Below are 19,341 nucleotides of genomic sequence, written 5' to 3'. Positions count from 1 at the left end.
CACCTTGGGGAATATTCCCCTTTTAGTTTCCATTTATTGTAGAAACTGGGTCCCAAGATGTGAGAGAGTTCATCAGGTCTTCACTCTATTGTTAGATAAGGGGTTTCTTTACTTTGCTGTTGTTTGCTCCTATTATCAGGAACCCAAGCAAGAGAACAAGTACAGGTAAAGACAGAGCCACATGCTAAAGTTAGAGCTTTTTACACAAATACAAAGAAGAAAAGAGACCACACTCTTCCAGAAGTAAATAAAATATTTAATTAATTTGTTCTATAAAAATTAGTAATGAAACTGCAGAACTAGAAAAACTTTTATTGCTAACATTCAGAAAACTCTGAATATATTTAAAACAGAAATGAACAGTTCTCACATGTTGGTGGGGGTACATGAGGTCTTAGCCATTTCTTAACTCGCTAACATTATTGAGTTATTGTTCATATAATTCACCTATATCTAACATAGCTTGATCTACATCAAAGAGTAGGTCTTCATCTTCTCTTGGTGTCAGTATTGATTCTAAGTCTGGGAGATCAGCAAGGTCTGGTAGTGAAGCTTCCTCAGAAAGAAAAGCATCTACTTCTGGTTCTTCTGCTCCATCATTTTGCTCCATACAAGGAACTGGTTCTTGTATGATCAACTGTAAAAGCTCTTCAGCTATTTGTATTAACTGGGCTACACTGTCAATAAGTCCACCAATAAGTACAGGGGCTGATGCAGACGCCATGCCTCTATGCTTTCTTCAGAAAATAAAATATTACTAGAAGCTATAGTAAATGAGTTCTTGGTGACAATGGATCCTGTGAGGCTGGAGGTGGTTGGTTTGGTTGAGAAATGAGGCTGTTGATATGATTACAATGATGATCAAGTACAGAATGAGGCCAGTGGTCCTACAGTACTTTCTGATAAAGTTGGTGAACCTCCCGCAAAATTTATGTATGGTACTCTTGTCTGTATCAATAGTGAACTGCTATTATAATGACCATCAGATAGATTGTCACAGCCAAGAGAAAACAGCAAAGCAGATCTAATAATAGAAAAGAGAAATATAAAGTTAGTATCCTTGAGTTTTTATCCATCATACAGGTTCTGGCTATAGGATAAGGATGAAAGGGTGCTGCTAGCTATTGTTCCTCCTTTTTGGATGGCTCTGCTACTTATAGTCCCCTTTATACTTCTCATGGTTGTTACCGCTCCTTATGGGATATGAGAACAAAGTGAGCATAGGCAGTCTATCTATCTTTCTTGAACATCTCTATTGAGGAAGATACATATAATAAGTCTTTAATTATGTTTTTATTAGTACTTTTTCTCTTATTGCCATTTATATCTGGTGCTGCTAAATTCCTTCTGTGTTTTTAATAATCCATTCATTAAAGTTTTTGATTGCCCCTGTAGTTTGGGGAATTTATGGCAAATTGAAATCCCACATTTTCGTTTTCCAAATTTTGTATAACTTCTGTTATAAGATTTGTTCTTTGGCCATTTCCTATCACTGCCACTATTCCATATCTAGCTGTTATTTCTCCCAAATTTATCTAAAGCCATGGTCATACTATTCTCATCTGTATGTCTTGTATACTCTACAAACCCTATTCCTAAGTTTATAGTTCTTCAAGGTAATATTCTTCGTTTAGAAATCTAGAGAACAGCCCAATATAATCTACCTATCACATTTGTCCTACTCTTTGCGACCCCATGGACTGTAGTCTGACAGGCTCTTCTGTCCATGGAATATTCCAGGCCAGAATACTGGAGTGGGTAGCCGTTCCCTTCTCCACGGGATCTTCCCAACCCACAAATCGAACCCAGGTCTCCTGCACTGCAGGTGGATTCTCTGCCATCTGAGCCACCAGGGAAGCCCTTACCAACCTCTGCTCCCCTTAAAAATGAGTTTGTTGAGGATGCAAGTTTTTAGTAATTTGACATAGCTCATATTGCTTACTCATTTGTTTGATTCATAGGGTTTTTTTTACACTCTTTCTCTTTTGCCTACTTAGAATGTTCATGTCCACATGCCCTGAGGTTTCACATGCCCAATCTGCAACCTTAAATTGAACTGACAAGGGGCCTGATTTGAGACTTGGAGTTCCCAAGACTGTAGAATCTGTATTAGTTTTTTTTTTCTTTTTTTTGGGGGGGGGGGTGTGTGGTGAGATTGTCTCCTCTCTTATTCTAAGAAGATTATTCTATCTTTCCATTCTGATGAGCTTGTACATGTCCTACATGAATTGATAAATTCCTTTCATTGATTTATTTTCATATCTCCCTTCACCAGATTGTTTTTCCTGCAGTAGAACAGTCTGTAATTTTCTATTAGAATATGTATTTCCAGTCCACAGCTGATCAGTATATTTATGTACTTTTGGCCAGTTGTTTTCTTGGGCATATATACATATTAAATTTCTAGCCATCAGTCCTGCAAATTGGGCTGGTTTCCTCTCTCCAGCCTCAGTCAAGTTTTTTTCTAGTGGAGATTATTCGGAAGCAGCCATCCATGTCACTCTTTTAGGATACTACCAAATCTGTCTTTGCCCTGTTTCCAACAGTTCTGATGACAGTGGAGCCCAGAAAGCCTCAGGCTTTACCCCAGCTACTTGAACTCCTAAGGCCTTCCTTTATTAAAGTAAAGCAAGTCATCAGCCAGATGGTCTGTGAATTTCACATGGAGCTTGCTGGTTTCCACAGTGCATGGTTTGACCTACTCAATTATATAGTATCTTCACCTAGCATAAGTCCTGTCAGAACCACACATTTTTTAAATCTGAAATCCTGATAGTAGCTACAGGGTTTTCCCTGATGATGACAGTCCTCACTGTGATACCCACAAGACATGATTTTGGTTGGAGGCAAATTTACATCTGAAGTAGGGGGAAATGGGTATTAGACACATGGCAGTTTAACTCACAAGAAATCTCTGCTTTGTGAAAGGAAATTATGGGGAAAATCATAAAAGGAATTTGTTATTAGTGTAGAGCATGAATCAGGTCATGAGAAGAAAGATACAGAAATAAAGTGTATTAAATACTACTAGAGAGCCCCATCACATTTTTCAAAGGAAGCAATAACCTACTATGGTGCCCATAGCCCAAGGGCACAAGAGGGTAATAGGAACGTACTCACACAAAACCTATTTAATGTCTGGCTTCCCTTTCACCCAGTTTCTTTTCTCAGCTTCTTTACCACCACCTAGGACTCTTTTTAAATTAATGCTCTTAGCCAACACACCTCATTTAATCACCTATGTGTTTCATTCTATTTCATTCTCTCTGTATCATCATCTTTCACTATTCCTTCACATCTTTTCTTCCATCTCTCTTGAAACTGGTGAAAATTTAGAAACAAATTATAGTCAATTTATCAAATAGGTAGTATATTTATAGAGTTTTTTATGACACAATCTATGTAAAAAGCAGAGAGGTAGAACATTTCATATGTTGCTATTTTATAAAGACAAATAAAAAATGAAAGTGTTAGTCACTCAGTAATGTCCGACTCTGTGACCCCATGGTCTGTAGCCCACGAGCCTCCTCTATCTATGGGAGTCTCCAGGCAGGAATGCTGGAGTGGGTTGCCCTGCCCTCCTCCAGGGGATCTTCTCAACCCAGGGATTGAACCTATGTCGCTTATGTCTCCTGCATTGGCAGGCAGGTTCTTTACCACTATCACCACCTGGGAAGCCCCCTCCAGAAGAATACTGGAGTGAGTTGCCATTTCCTTCTCCAGGGGATCTTTCCAACCCAGGGATTGAATATGGCTCTCCCACATTGCAGGCAGACTCTACCAACTTGAGCCACCAGGGAAGCCCTTTTATAAACTATCTGGGATTCTCCAGGCCAGAATACTAGAGTGAGTAGCTGTTCCCTTCTCCAGGGGATCTTCCCAACCCAGGGATCAAACCCAGGTCTTCCACATTGCAGGCTGATTTTTTACCAATTGAGCCACCAGGAAAGCCCAAGAATACTGGAGTACGTAGCCTATCCCTTCTCCAGTGGATCTTCCTGACCCAGGAACCAAACCAGGGTCTGCATTGCAGGTAGATTCTTTACCAGCTGAGCTACCAGGGAAGCCCAAAGACAAATTAAGTTATCTAATATTTATGAAATCCTTGATTTATTTTTTCTATCTCATGGTTACCTTTGATGGGAAAAAATTTCCTGACCTAGCCTTAACCCTGTTGACCACTATGTTAGCTAATCCACAATTTCTATGTTCAAAGCATCTTGAAACCGAGGAGGTGGGGATGTGGGGAGGGCAGGGAGGGTGTTGAGAATTTGCCAAATACTGCAGTGCTAAGAATAGTAACAGCACAGCATCAGCTTATTCCAGTTATGATAATTTCTAAAGCAACCCCTGACCCTAAGGTGTTTGCCTAACAGTGTATTTTGCATAGTTTGCACCTAGTCCCACCTCATCATAAGGACCATCTTATTAGCTGTTACTTCTGCCTAGAATCCCATTCCCTTAGAAAAAAATGGCTTCTTGTCATTCTGGTTTCAGCTTAAATATCATCTCTAATTTCTGACCCTCCAACCTGAAAAAGCCTCTTAACCATCCCTTTCTCATTATGCATACAGCATATTTTTATATTCCAGTACCTATAATCATTTCATATTTTCTTATTTATTCATTTCTTTTTCTCTCACCCCTTCCCATATTTAGACTAAAATGGAGTTTCATGAAATTAGGAAGCTTGACTCTTCTGTTTTCTGCAAAATAGAAAGAGTGGCTGCCACATAGGTAACCAGTAAGTGTTGTTAAAGAAAGGCAGGGAAGGAGGGAAGGAGGGACAACTTTTAACTCTTTCATTGAGTAGATATTATCAAGTGCCAAATATGTATGAACAGCAGGGGTACAAAGATAAACCAATTCATCAAAACACGCAGTTAATAAAATGAGCAAACAATGCACAGACTGAGAGAAAATATTCACAAAACATATATCTGACAAAGAACTTGTAACCATGACATATAAAGACATACAAAGAGCTTGAACAACACAAAAATAAAAAGAAATCTTAAAAATTAGGGCAGTTATAATAAATAATAAATAAATGTAAAAGAAACAAAAGAGACCATAGCAAAAATGAACAAAGCCAAAAGCTGGTTCTTTGAGAAGATAAATAAAATTGACAAACCATTAGCCAGACTCATCAACAAACAAAGGGAGAAAAATCAAATCAATAAAACTAGAAATGAAAATGGAGAGATCACAACAGACAACACAAAAATACCAAGGATCATAAGAGACTACTATCAGCAACTATATGCCAATAAAATGGACAACTTGGAAGAAATGGACACATTCTTAGAAAAGTACAACTTTCAAAAACTGAACCAGGGAGAAATAGAAAATCTTAACAGACCCATCACAAGCACAGAAATTGAAACTATAATCAGAAACCTTCCAGCAAACAAAAGCCCAGGTCCAGACAGCTTCACAGCTGAATTCTACCAAAAATTTAGAGAAGACCTTACACCTATCCTACCCAAACTCTTCCAGAAAATTACAGAGGAAGGTAAACTTCCAAACTCATTCTATGAGGCCACCATCACCCTAATACCAAAACCTGACAAAGATGCCACAAAAAAAGAAAACTACATGCCAATATCACTGATGAACATAGATGCAAAAATCCTTAACAAAACTATAGCAAACAGAATCCAACAACATACTAAAAAGATCAAACATCATAACCAAGTGGGCTTTATCCCAGGGATGCAAAGATTCTTCAATATCTGCAAATCAATCAGTGTAATATACCACATTAACAAATAGAAAAATAAAAACCATATGATTATCTCAATAGATGCAGAGAAAGCCTTTCACAAAATTCAACATCCATTTATGATAAAAACTCTCCAGAAAGCAGGAATAGAAGGAACATACCTTAACATAATAAAAGCTATATATGACAAACCCACAACAAACATTATCCTCAATGTGAAAAATTGAAAGCATTTCCCCTAAAGTCAGGAACAAGACAAGGGTGCCCATTCTCATCACTACTATTCAATATAGTTTTGGATGTTTTGGAAACAGCAATCAGAGAAGAAAAAGAAATAAAAGGAATCCAAATTGGAAAAGAAGAAGTAAACTCTCACTACAGATGACATGATCCTCTACATAGAAAACCCTAAAGATTCCCCCAGAAAATTACTAGAGCTAATCAATAAATATGGTAAAGTCACAGGATATAAATCAACACACAGAAATCCCTTGCATTCCTATACACTAATAATGAGAAAATAGAAAGAGAAATTAAGGAAACAATTCTATTCACCATTGCAAGGAAAAGAATAAAATACTAAGGAATATATCTACCTAAAGAAACAAAAGACCTATATTTAGAAAACCATAAAACATTGGTGAAAGAAATCAGAGGACACAACTAGATGGAGAAATATACCGTGTTCATGGATCAGAAGAATCAATATAATGAAAATAAGTATACTACCTAAAGCAATCTATATAATCAATGCAATCCCTATCAAGCTACCAATGGTATTTTTCACAGAACTAGATCAAATAATTTCACAATTGGTATGGAAATACAAAAAACCTTGATAGCCAAAGCAATCTTAAGAAAGAAGAATGGAACTGGAGGAATCAACCTGCCTGACTTCAGGCTCCATTACAAAGCCTCAGTCATCAAAACAGTATGGTGCTGGCACAAAGACAGAAATATAGATCAATGGAACAAAACAGAAAGCCCAGAGATAAATCCACACACCTATAGACACCTTATCTTTGACAAAGGAGGCAAGAATATACAATGGAGAAAAGACAATCTATTTAACAAGTGGTGCTGGGAAAACTGGTCAACCACTTGTAAAAGAATGAAACTAGAACACTTTCTATCACCATACACAAAAATAGACTCAAAATGGATTAAAGATCTAAATGTAAGGCCAGAAACTATAAAACGCCTAGAGGAAGACATTGGCAAAACAATCTGACATAAATCAGAGCAGGATCCTCTATGACCCACCTCCCAGAATATTGGAAATAAAAGCAAAAATAAACAAATGGGACCTAATTAAAAGCTTTTGCACAACAAAGGAAACTATAAGCAAGGTGAAAAGACAGCCTTCAGAATGGGAGAAAATGATAGCAAATGAAGCAACTGACAAGGAACTAATCTCAAAAATATACAAGCATCTCTTGCAGCTCAATTACAGAAAAATAAATGATCCAATCAAAAAATGGGCCAAAGAAATAAACAGACATTTCTCCAAGGAAGACATACAGATGGCTAACAAATACATGAAAAGATGCTGAACATCACTCATTATCAGAGAAATGCAAATCAAAACCACAATGAGGTACCATTTCACAACATTCAGAATGGCTGAGATCCAAAAGTCTAAAACAAGAAATTCTGGAGAGGGTGTGGAGAAAAGGGAACCCTCTTACACTGTTGGTGGGAATGCAAACTAGTACAGCCACTATAGGGAACAGTGTGGAGATTCCTTAAAAAACTGGAAATAGAACTGTAATATGACCCAGCCATCCCACTGCTGGGCATACACACCAAGGAAACCAGAATTGAAAGAGACACCTGTACCCCAATGTTCATCGCAGCACTGTTTATAATAGCCAGGACATGGAAGCAACCTAGATGTCCATCAGCAGATGAATGGATAAGAAAGCAGTGGTACATATACACAATGAAGCATTACTCAGCCATTAACAGAATACATTTGAATCAGTTCTAATGAGGTGGATGAAACTGGACCCTATTATACAGAGCAAAGTAAGCCAGAAAGAAAAACACCAATACAGTATACTAACACATATATATGGAATTTAGAAAGATGGTGATGATAACCCTGTATGCGAGACAGCAAAAGAGACAAAGATGTATAGAAACAGTCTGTTGGACTTTGTGCGATAGGGCGAGGGTGGGATGGTTTGGGAGAATGGCATTGAAACATGTATATTATCATATGTGAAACAGATTGCTAGTCCAGGTTTGATGCATGATACAGGATGCTTGGGGCTGGTGCACTGGGATGACCCAGAGGGATGGGATGGGGAAGGAGGCAGGAGGGGGGTTCAGGATGGGGAACCAAGTACACCAGTGGTGGATGCATGTCAATGTATGGCAAAACCAATACAATATTGTAAACTAATTAGCCTCCAATTAAAATAAATAAATTTATATTTTATAAAAAATAAAAATTAAAAATGGGCAAAAGAGTTTAACAAACACTTCACAAAGGAAGAAAAATAAACAGTTAATAATCACAAAAAAATATATTCCATATCTTCATCATCAGGGAAATGCAAATTAACATCACAATGAAATACCACAACACACTCACTCAGTTCAGTTCAGTTCAGTTGCTCAGTCGTGTCCGACTCTTTGCGACCCCATGAATCGCAGCATGCCAGGCTTCCCTGTTGATCACCATCTCCCGGAGTTCATTCAGACTCATGTCCATCAAGTCCATGATGCCATCCAGCCATCGCATCCTCTGTCGTCCCTTTCTCCTCCTGCCCCCAATCCCTCCCAGCATCAGAGTCTTTTCCAATGAGTCAACTCTTCTCATGAGGTGGCCAAAATACTGGAGTTTCAGCTTCAGCATCATTCCTTCCAAAGAAATCCCAGGGTTGGTCTCCTTCAGAATGGACTGGTTGGATCTCCTTGCAGTCCAAGGGACTCTCAAGTCTTCTCCAACACCACAGTTCAAAAGCATCAATTCTTCGGCACTCAGCCTTCTTCACAGTCCAACTCTCACATCCATACATGACCACAGGAAATATCATAGCCTTGATTAGACGGACCTTAGTCGGCAAAGTAAGGTCTCTGCTTTTGAATATGCTATCTAGGTTGGTCATAACTTTTCTTCCAAGGAGTAAGTGTCTTTTAATTTCATGGCTGCAGTCACCATCTGCAGTGATTTTTGAGCCCCCCAAATAGTCTGACACTGTTTCCACTGTTTCCCCATCTATTTCCCATGAAGTGATGGGACCAGATGCCATGATCTTCATTTTCTGAATGTTGAGCTTTAAGCCAACTTTTTCGCTCTCCTCTTTCACTTTCATCAAGAGGCTTTTTAGTTCCTCTTCACTTTCTGCCATAAGGGTGGTATCATCTGCATATCTGAGGTTATTGAGATTTCTCCCGGCAATGTTGATTCCAGCTTGTGTTTCTTCCATTCCAGCGTTTCTCATGATGTACTCCGCATAGAAGTTAAATAAACAGGGTGACAATATACAGCCTTGACGTACTCCTTGTCCTATATGGAACCAGTCCTTTGTTCCATGTCCAGTTCTAACCGTTGCTTCCTGATCTGCATACAGATTTCTCAAGGGGCAGGTCAGGTGGTCTGGTATTCCCATCTCTTGAAGAATTCCCCACAGTTTATTGTGATTCACACAGTCAAAGGCTTTGGCATAGTCAATAAAGCAGAAATAGATGTTTTTCTGGAACTCTCTTGCTTTTTCGATGATCCAGTGGATGTTGGCCGGATCATGGAAATTTGATCTCTGTTTCCTCTGCCTTTTCTAAAACCAGCTTGAACATCAGGGAGTTCACGGGTTCACGTATTGCTGAAGCCTGGCTTGGAGAATTTTGAGCATTACTTTACTAGCGTGTGAGATGAGTGCAATTGTGCAGCAGTTTGAGCATTCTTTGGCATTGCCTTTCTTTGGTATTGGAATGAAAACTGACCTTTTCCAGTCCTGTGGCCACTGCTGAGTTTTCCAAATTTGCTGGCATATTGAGTGCAGCACTTTCACAGCATCATCTTTCAGGATTTGAAACAGCTCAACTGGAATTCCATCACCTCCACTAGCTTTGTTCATAGTGATGCTTTCTAAGGTCCACTTAACTTCACTTTCCAAGATGTCTGGCTCTAGATTAATGATCACATCATCATGATTATCTGGGTCGTGAAGATCTTTTTTGTATAGTTCTTCCGTGTATTCTTGCCACCTCTTCTTACACTAGACTAGCTAAAATCAAAGACTGATAACACCAAATGTTGACAGAGATATAGAGCAACCAGAATTCTCACCCACTGCTTGTGGGAATGTGAAAGGATACAACCTCTTTGAAAACATCTTGCAGTTTCTTATAAAACTAGGCAAGCACCTATCCAATCCCAGCAATTCCACTCTGAGGTATTTACCCAAGAGAAATGAAAGTTCACAAAAAGACTTTTTATAAGAATGGTTATAGCAACTTTATGCATGGTAACTGAAAAAAGTGGAAAGAACCCAGATGTCAATCAAAAGGAGAATGGATCAACTGTGGTTTATTCATACAACATGATACTAATCAGCAATGAAAGGAAAGCCACTGCTGCTAGGGATAAAAACATAGAGGGATATCAAAAACATCATACTTTATGAAAGGAGCCAGACCCAAAAAATATATATTGTATGATTCTATTCATATGCAATTCTAGAAAATGCAAAAGAACCTATGGTGGAAACATAAAAATAGCAATTGCATCTGGGGAGTGGAAACTGACTGGAAGAAGCTAAAGAGAACTTTCTGAGGTGATGGGTTATATAAGGTTATGCATTTTTCAAAACTCACTGAATGGTACTCTTAATATATGTACATGCCACTATATGTAAATTTTACTTGCCCACAAAAAGTAATCAAGCATAATCCCCAATCTCAGAAACTATATATCAGATGAGATGGCATGCCCATAAATATTCTAATAAATGTTCACATTTATTAAAGACCTATTACACTTTAGGTACTTTTTATCTATTAGTGCATTTAATCCTCTCAAAAACCCTGTGAAGTTACAGATGGAAAAATTGAGGAACACAGAAATCATGTAACTTGCCCACAGTCACATGGTAAGTAAAGATACAGAATTGGAAGTCAGCTCATGTCTGATTCCTAAAGTCTTATGCCAGAGAGTACAAATTCAGGTGCCTACAGGAGGAAAATATACCTTATTCTTACACCTTTTCCATGTCAGATCCAGCACTGACATCTCATTCTAAGCAGGAATAGAACTCCGAGAGAATGTTATCTCATTTCCCATCCCTGGAAACCGGCTGAATTCCAAGTTGACTGTGAGTACCAAGGCAGAAGGATGAGAGAGCCACATCAGTCTGCAGCAATCCCCATTATCTGTGACAGGAATGCTGTGTCCATTTTATTAATACCTGCCCTTCCACTGACCTACTGAATTGGCCCACTCATAAACTACTCACCTGTGATTCAGTCAAGATTGGTGAAAGGGTCAAGGTTATGCCGACCAAATGTTCACTGGACTTCCACTTTCAAGTGGGATGTGAACGCTCTCGCAACAACTAAAAACAATGACAACAACAAAAGATAAACTGAAAAATTAATGTTTTTTAAATACCTGCAATCTATAGAAACAAGGACAAGATGAACTAAAATTTCAGAGGTAAAGAGTCCTTCCTAAGTGAGCGATAATCACGGACATTTTTTCTTCACTGAGACATTTGCTAATTCCGTGCACAAGTCAAAGAAGAGGCTTGGCACTGAGACAGAGGGATTCTACTGAGGAAAATGAGAAATCTGAATAAATCTGGAGGCTATCATACTGAGAAGTATGAGAAGCCTGAAATACTGGGCTAATCTTCCTTGCCTCAAGTTAGCTGAGTATGGCGGCCATCACGCGCAGAAGTACAATCTTCCAAGTCTCGCGGTACTTTGGAGGCAAATTATCGTGAGAAGGGAGGAGCCTGCCACAGACAACTCCGAGGGTCTCTGGCTCAAATGTTACGCAGATTTTGAAGTTGCGAGGGTGTGGGGAGGCTCATTTGAGTTAATAAGCTCAAAACCATCCCCAGAAGGCACTGTAGACAAAGTGATTCTAAAATGTATAAGGATATATAAAGGGCTTGAAGTGAAGTCGCTCAGTCATGTCTGATTCTTTGCGACCTCATTAATTGTAGCTTACCAGGCTTCTCCATCCATGGAATTTTCCAGGCAAGAGTACCAGAGTGGGTTGCCATTTCCCACTCCAGAGGATCTTCCTGATGCAGGGATCGAACCCAGGTCTCCCACATTGCAGGCAGACACTTTAATCTCTGAGCCACCAGGGAAGCCATAAAGGGTTTAGTATAGCCAAAACATCTTAAAGCAGAACAAAATTGGAGGACATATACTATCAAATACTAAGGTTAGCTAGCTATGCAGCTCCAGGCAAGAAGACTGGAGTGGGTTGCCATTTCCTTCTCCAGGGGATTTTTCCGACCCAGAGTTTGAACCCAGGTCTCCCACATTGTAGGCAGACGCTTTACCGTTTGAACTACCAGGAAAGCCCAGTTATTTGACAGCATGGTACTAATACAAGAACAAACAAATAAATCAGTGTAACATGACTGTTACCTCACACTGGATATACAACTACTAACAATAATTTGAAATAGTCCTGGGTGTTCATTGGAAAAGACCCTGATGCTGGGAGGGATTGGGGGCAGGAGGAGAAAGGGACGACAGAGGATGAGATGGCTGGATGGCATCATCTACTCGATGGACATGAGTTTGAGTAAACCCTGGGAGTTGGTGATGGACAGGGAGACCTGGCGTGCTGCAATTCATGGGGTCATGAAGAGTTGGACACAACTGAGTGACTGAACTGAACTGAATAGACTTAAATATGAAAGGTAAAACAGTAAATCTTCTAGATCAAACCATTGACAAATATCTTCATGATTTTCAGTAAAGATTTCTTACTCTACACAAAAAGAGTTAACTAGGAAAGAAGATTGATAAATGGATTTCATTAAAATTAAGACTTCCCAGGTGGTGCTAGTGGTAAAGAACCCGCCTGCCAATGCAGGAGACATAAGAGACATGGGTTCGATCCCTGGGTTGGGAAGATTCCCTGGAGAAGAAAATGGCAACCCACTCCAGTATTCTTGCCTGGAGAATCCTATGGGCAGAGGAGCCTGGCAGGTTACAGTCCAGTACATGGGGTCACAAAGAGTCAGATGCAACTGAAGTGACTTAGCACACACAAGAACTTATCAAAATGAAAGTGAAAGTCGCTCAGTCCTGTCCGACTCTTTGCAACCCATTTATCAAAAGACACTTTAAGAGGGTGAAAAGGTCAACCACAGACTGGGAGAGAATATTCACAAAATATATATTTAACAAGTGACTTGTATCAAGTATATACATTTATTTTAAACTTCAATAGTGGAAAAAAAAAAGACAACACAGTTTTTTGAAGTGTTAAGAATGGAACAAAGAATTGAGTGGCACTTCACAGATGAGAACTTTTAAATGAACTTCAAGCATATTAATAGATTTTCATCATTATTGGTTATTTGGAAAATGCAAATTAAACTGACAGCCAAGACACACAAATCCCCACCAGAATAGCTAAAATTGAAAAAAAAATAAAAAACTGACAATATCAAGTACTGAGAAGAACATGGAGCAACTAGAACTCTCATACATTGTTGGTGAAAATGTTAACTTGTACAACTTCCTTGGAACTGTTGGCAGTATCTACTAAAACTAAACATACCTCTCTTGAACAACCTTGTCATTCTACTCCTAAATATATACAATAAAAGATTACTACTGTCCACAAAAATACATGAACAAGAAAGCTGAAAGAAGCCAGATGCCTTAAAGTACATACCATATAATTCTATTTACATTAAATTTAAGAACAGGCAAATGAATCTGTAGAACAAAAGTGAATGTAATGGTTACTTCTCAGTGGGGGTGGGCTTTCGACTGGGAAGAAATGTGAGGAGGCCTTCTGCAATGCTGGAAATGTTCTGTTGATATAATTACATATTTTTTCTTTAAAAGCATTCAGCTGTACAAAATAATTGATGCACTTCATCTTATATGTGCTATATTTTACAAAATTGTTATTTTAAATTTAGGGTTTCCTTCCTATAAAATCAGTAAAGACAGCAAGACAGTGATGAGAGTCTTGCCAGGATTCAGAGAGCCAGTCATCATAGTCAATAGAAATGGAATGAAGGGGCTCCCCAAGTGGCTCAGTGGTAAAGAATCCGACTGCCAATGCAGGGGACACAGGTTTGACTGGGAAGATCCCACATACCACGGAGCAACTAGGCCTGGGTGCCACAACTATTGAGCGTGGGTTCTAGAGCCTGAGAACCACAAATACTGAGACCACGTGCTGCAACTATAGCCATATACACTAGAGCTTGAGCTCCACAACAAGAGAAGTCACCACAATGAGAAACCGGTGCACTGCAACTAGAGATTAGCCCCTGCTCACCACAATTAGAGAAAAGCTTCCATAGCAGTGAAGACCCAGCACAGCCCAAAATAATGAATAAATAAATAAAGAAGAAATTGAATTAAGTCTGAAGGTACAGAGAAGGATCCTTGGCCTACTTCATGGCAAGGCTAAGTAAAGCAAGAGACCTAAGTAAAGCAAGAGCTGGATGGAATTGTAAATTGACAGAAGAAGAAATAACACATATCTTACAAAAAGCTCAGAAAGACAGCTGGGACAGGCCATGATGTCCATCTGATAATGAGAATCTTTAACCCCATAGACTTTATTAATCTCATTCTTGTGATATTTTTGTCAGCATAACTAATCAAAAGCCACCATTTTTCCTTTAGCTGATAGTCCTACCCTGCTATTGTGTGATGCTCATAGCAGGCAAACTGGCAATAAGTGTCTAACAGTAGGATGGAAAAGGAGCATAGGCATCCAAGTCCTCTGGGTCTGTGTTTATAGTCGTTAAATTTCTCTGCATCAGGCAAGGTCAATTAGTTCACTTCCAAACAGGAACAGAGGCAGTTATGTGGGAGAGATTAAAACATGCCTTTATAGGGACTTCCCTGGCAGTCCAGTGCTTGAGACTCCATGCTTCCAATTCAGGGGGTGCAAGTTCAATCCCTGGTCGGGGAGCTAAGATCCCAGATGCCATGTGGCCCAGCCTCCCCAAAAATGTTCCTTTTGGGAGTATAGGTGCCAGTTTCCTATTTACAAACAGTAAATGTTCTAATAAAGTGCCCTTTTCTACTGCTGCAGCGCCAGCAGTAGAATTTGGATACATGCATTTAACATAGTTTTTTTAATAACACCCCCATACACTACCTCTAGAGCTTCCATGATAGCTCAGTTGGTAAAGAATCTGCCTGCAATGCAGGAGACCCTGGTTCAATTCCTGGGTTGGGAAGATCCACTGGAGAAATGATAGGCTACACACTCCAGTATTCTTGGGCTTCCCTGGTGGCTCAGCTGGTAAAAATCTGCCTGCAATGTGGGAGACCTGAGTTTGGTCCCTGGGTTGGGAAGAGCCCCTGGAGAAGGGAAAGCCTTGTATTCCAGAATACTAGTATTCTGACCTGAAGAATTCCATGGATTGTATAGCCCATGGGGTCACAAAAAGTTCGACACGACTGAGCGACTTTCACTTTCACACTACTTGTCATTGCCCTCCCCACCCCTAAGGAAACATCAAGACATCCTCATTCCCAAAGGGCAAATTTTAAAATTTTGACATAGCAGGAGCTCTCTGAGGGCCTACAATGAAGAAAGCAATAGGATCTGCCCTTCAAACTTTTTTTAAAGGAAAAATAAAGCTACAAACCTTTAATTTAAAAAACCTGTGTGCAATAAGGCATTTGCCTATTATAGGATCTGACATTTAAAATCCCCATGAACCATCTTTAATTTATCAAGAAAGAAAGGAAAGAATTGTGTGACTGAAGAGCTAAACATGGTACCTTCTTCAAAATATATGAAAAATTCAAAACAAACTGAAAAAATGGAGGGTAGGAAATGTCCTTATGGTCAATTTAAACCAAATTCTACTGAATTTCTTTCTTCCTCCTCCAAATTTGTTCACTGCTGCAGAGAGAATCACAGATTCCTGCTTACCTTTCAAAAAACAACTCTGTCAATGGAGAAAAATAACCACTTTTGAAAATATATATCTCTTGATTATTTTCCTAGACAGACAAATAGTTTCCTCAGAACACTCTTCAAACATGAGGACAGAAACCCCATCTTGACTTGATGGAACCCTGCAGAGGCTTGTCCCTGAATCCTGTTATGAGAAGCCCACAAGTACCCACAGAGCCTGAAAAGAGCTGTAATACTTCTAGAGAGATTCTTGGCTTTTAAATATTACCAGTGCAAATGATGAGGTCTAAAAATACAGAATTGTAAAGTAAAAATTAAAAATAAATAAATAAATTAAAAAAAATAAAAATAAAATAAAATAAGAGAAATAAAAAGAGAACTTGGAGGTAATAGGATAAGAGATTTTATTCCAAATATTCCCTCAGCTTTCTGAGTGGGAAAAAGGAAAAATATTTTTGTTTCTGTATTTTCTTTGAGAGAGACAGTAAAATGGTGTGAGTGGTTGTAATAGTAAGATCTGTTTCAAACAAATCTATATTTGAATTACAACTTTTTCACACACTAACTAGAAGTCTGCCAAACTACTCTGCCTGTTTCCTCATCTGTAAAATGAAGATAATAACAGTTGTGAGAATTACATAAGTTAACACATACAATGAGTTTAGAATGGTGCCTAGTATATAGAAAAGCTCTTAATAAATGCTAGCTAATATAATTGTTCTGGAGAAAATTCAGGGATCCAGGAAGCAGTGTGTGGTGCATCCTGGGTACTGACTAATGATCTTGGAAGGTAGTAGGGGAGACACCTGCAGACATTAGAAAAACTGGAAGGGAGAACCTGAGATACACTTCATCTCATGGTTAGAACCAACATGATTTTGGACTGGAATAAAGATGTCAGGGACCACAATTCAAAAGGATACATGTTCCCCAATGTTCACTGCAACACTGTTTATGATAGCCAGGACTTGGAAGAAACCTAGATGTCCATCAACAGATGAATGGATAAAGAAGTTGTGGTACATATATACTATGGAATGTTACTCTGCCATAAAAAAGGAATGAATTTGGATCAGTTGTAGTGAGGTGAATGAACCTAGAGCCTGTTATACAGAGTGAAGTCAGAAAGAAAAAAACAAATGTCATATATTAATGCATACATATATGGAATCTAGAAAAATAGTACTGATGAACCTATTTACAGGGAAGAAATGGAGACACAGACTTAGAAAATGGACTTGTGGACACAGTGAGGAAAAGAGAAGGTAGGACTAATTGAGAAAGTAGCACTGACATATACACTATCATGTGTAAAATAGGTAACTAACAGGAAGCTGCTGTATAACACAGGGAGCCCAGTCTAGTGCTCTGTGATGACCTAGAGGGATGGGCTGGAAATGAGGAGAGAGGCTCAAGAGGGAGTAGTTCAGTCGCTAAGTCATGTCCAACTCTTTGTGACCCCATAGAATGCAGCACGCCAGGCTTCCCTGTCCTTCACTGTCTCCTAGAATTTGCTCAAGTTCATTTCTTTGAGTCGGTGATCCCATCCAATCATTTCATCCTCTGTCGCCCCCTTATCCTCCTGCCCTCAATCATTCCCAGTATCAGGGTCTTTTCCAATGAGTTGGCTCTTCGCATCAGGTGGCCAAAGTATTGGAGCTTCAGCATCAGTCCTTCCAATGAATATTCAGTGTTGATTTCCTTTAGGATTGACTGATTTGTTCTCCTTGCTGCTCAAGGGACTTTCAGGAGTCTTCTCCAGTACCACAGTTCAAAAGCATCAATTCTTTCAGGCTCTTCTGGTGGTTCATGGTAAAGAATCTGCCTGCAATGCAGGAAACCTGGGTTCAATCCCTGGAGAACCCCATGGACAAAAGAGCCTGGCAGGCTACAGTCCATGAGGTTACAAAGAGTCAGACATGACTGAGCAACTAATATTTTCTTTTGAGGGGGCTTCCCAGGTGGCACTAGTGGTAAAGAATCCACCTGGCAATGTAGGAGCTGTGTGTTTAATCCCTGGTCAGGAAGATCCCCTGGAGTAGGAAATGTCAACCCACTCCAGTATTCTTGCCTGGAAATTTCCATGGACAGAGGAGCCTAGCAGGCTACAGTCCATGGGGCTGTGTGTGTGTGTATATATATATATGTGTATGTATATATATATATGTATATATATATATACACACACATATACATACACATATATATACATATACATCATGTGTTAATGCATACATATATGCAGCTGAGCGCCAAAGAATTGATGCTTTTGAACTGTGGTGTTGGAGAAGACTCTTGAGAGTCCCTTGGAGAGGGGAGATCCAACCAGTCCATTCTGTAGGAGATCAACCCTGGGATTTCTTTGGAAAGAATGATGCTAAAGCTGGAACTCCAGTACTTTGGCCACCTCATGCAAAGAGTTGACTTCTTGGAAAAGACTCTGATGCTGGGAGGGATTGGGGGCAGGAGGAGAAGGGGACGATAGAGGATGAGATGTCTGGATGGCATCACTGACTCGATGGACATGAGTCTGAGTGAACTCCGGGAGTTGGTGATGGACAGGGAGGCCTGGCGTGCTGTGATTCATGGGGTCACAAAGAGTCGGACACGACTGAGCAACTGAACTGAACTGAACTGATGCATACATATATATACACACACATATATATAACGACTGATTTGAATTGTAATGCAGAAGCCAACACAACATTGTAAAACAATTATCCTCCAATTAAAAAAATGATGGCAGGAGTTGGACTGTCTTGTGACTCTAGTTCACACATAACCCTCTCAGAAGACCTAAGACCAGTCATGTAGGGAATCCTTGAGTATTAGGGCATATTCCTGGCCTAATTCACTCCTGCATTTGAAGGCTTTGCTCACTCTGGCAGGTGAAAAATGACTGCACTTTGGGCTGCCCATTGGTTATTCCACCAACACATTGCAAGCTGCATGGAGAATGCCCTCCATTTGGTATTATGGCAATGAATCGTTCAAGATTTAAAGCAGTAACTAGATGTTCCTTGGAAATATCTCACATTGACACATGAATAACCCGGGCGAGGGGCTCCAAAATTACTGCAGATGGTGACTGCAGCTATGAAATTAAAAGATGCTTGCTCCTTGGAACAAAAGCTATGACAAACCTAGTTCAGTTCAGTGTCTGAGTGAACTCTGGGAGTTGGTGATGGACATGGAGGCCTGGCGTGCTGCGATTCATGGGGTTGCAAAGAGTCGGACACTACTGAGCAACTGAACTGAACTAAACTGATGTTCCTTCTATTCCTGCTTTCTGGAGAGTTTTTATCATAAATGGATGTTGAATTTTGTCAATGGCTTTCTCTGCATCCATTGAGATAATCATATGGCTTTTATTTCAATTTGTTAATGTGGTGTATTTCATTGATTTGTGGATATTGAACAATCCTTGCATCCCTGGGATAAAGCCCACTTGGTCATAGTGTATGATCTTTTTAATATGTTGTTGGATTCTGATTGCTAGAATTTTGTTAAGGAT

The 19,341-nt window shown here is 39.5% G+C and overlaps 2 protein-coding genes across 2 annotated transcripts in view; one reads left to right on the top strand and one right to left on the bottom strand.

Annotated features, from left to right (window-relative positions):
* The window catches only part of TRPC5 (transient receptor potential cation channel subfamily C member 5), a 190,131-nt gene that overhangs the window by 63,768 nt on the left and 107,022 nt on the right, over window positions 1–19,341 (top strand). The window lies entirely within an intron of this gene.
* On the bottom strand, window positions 395–724 carry TRPC5OS (TRPC5 opposite strand). Its single transcript, XM_040266499.1, is given in 1 exon segment — window positions 395–724. A coding segment is annotated over 1 exon segment (330 nt).

Source organism: Oryx dammah, unplaced genomic scaffold (genome assembly GCF_014754425.2).
Source record: "Oryx dammah isolate SB20612 unplaced genomic scaffold, SCBI_Odam_1.1 HiC_scaffold_23, whole genome shotgun sequence".
NCBI lineage: Eukaryota > Metazoa > Chordata > Mammalia > Artiodactyla > Bovidae > Oryx > Oryx dammah.
This window is presented reverse-complemented; position numbering and strand designations above follow the sequence as displayed.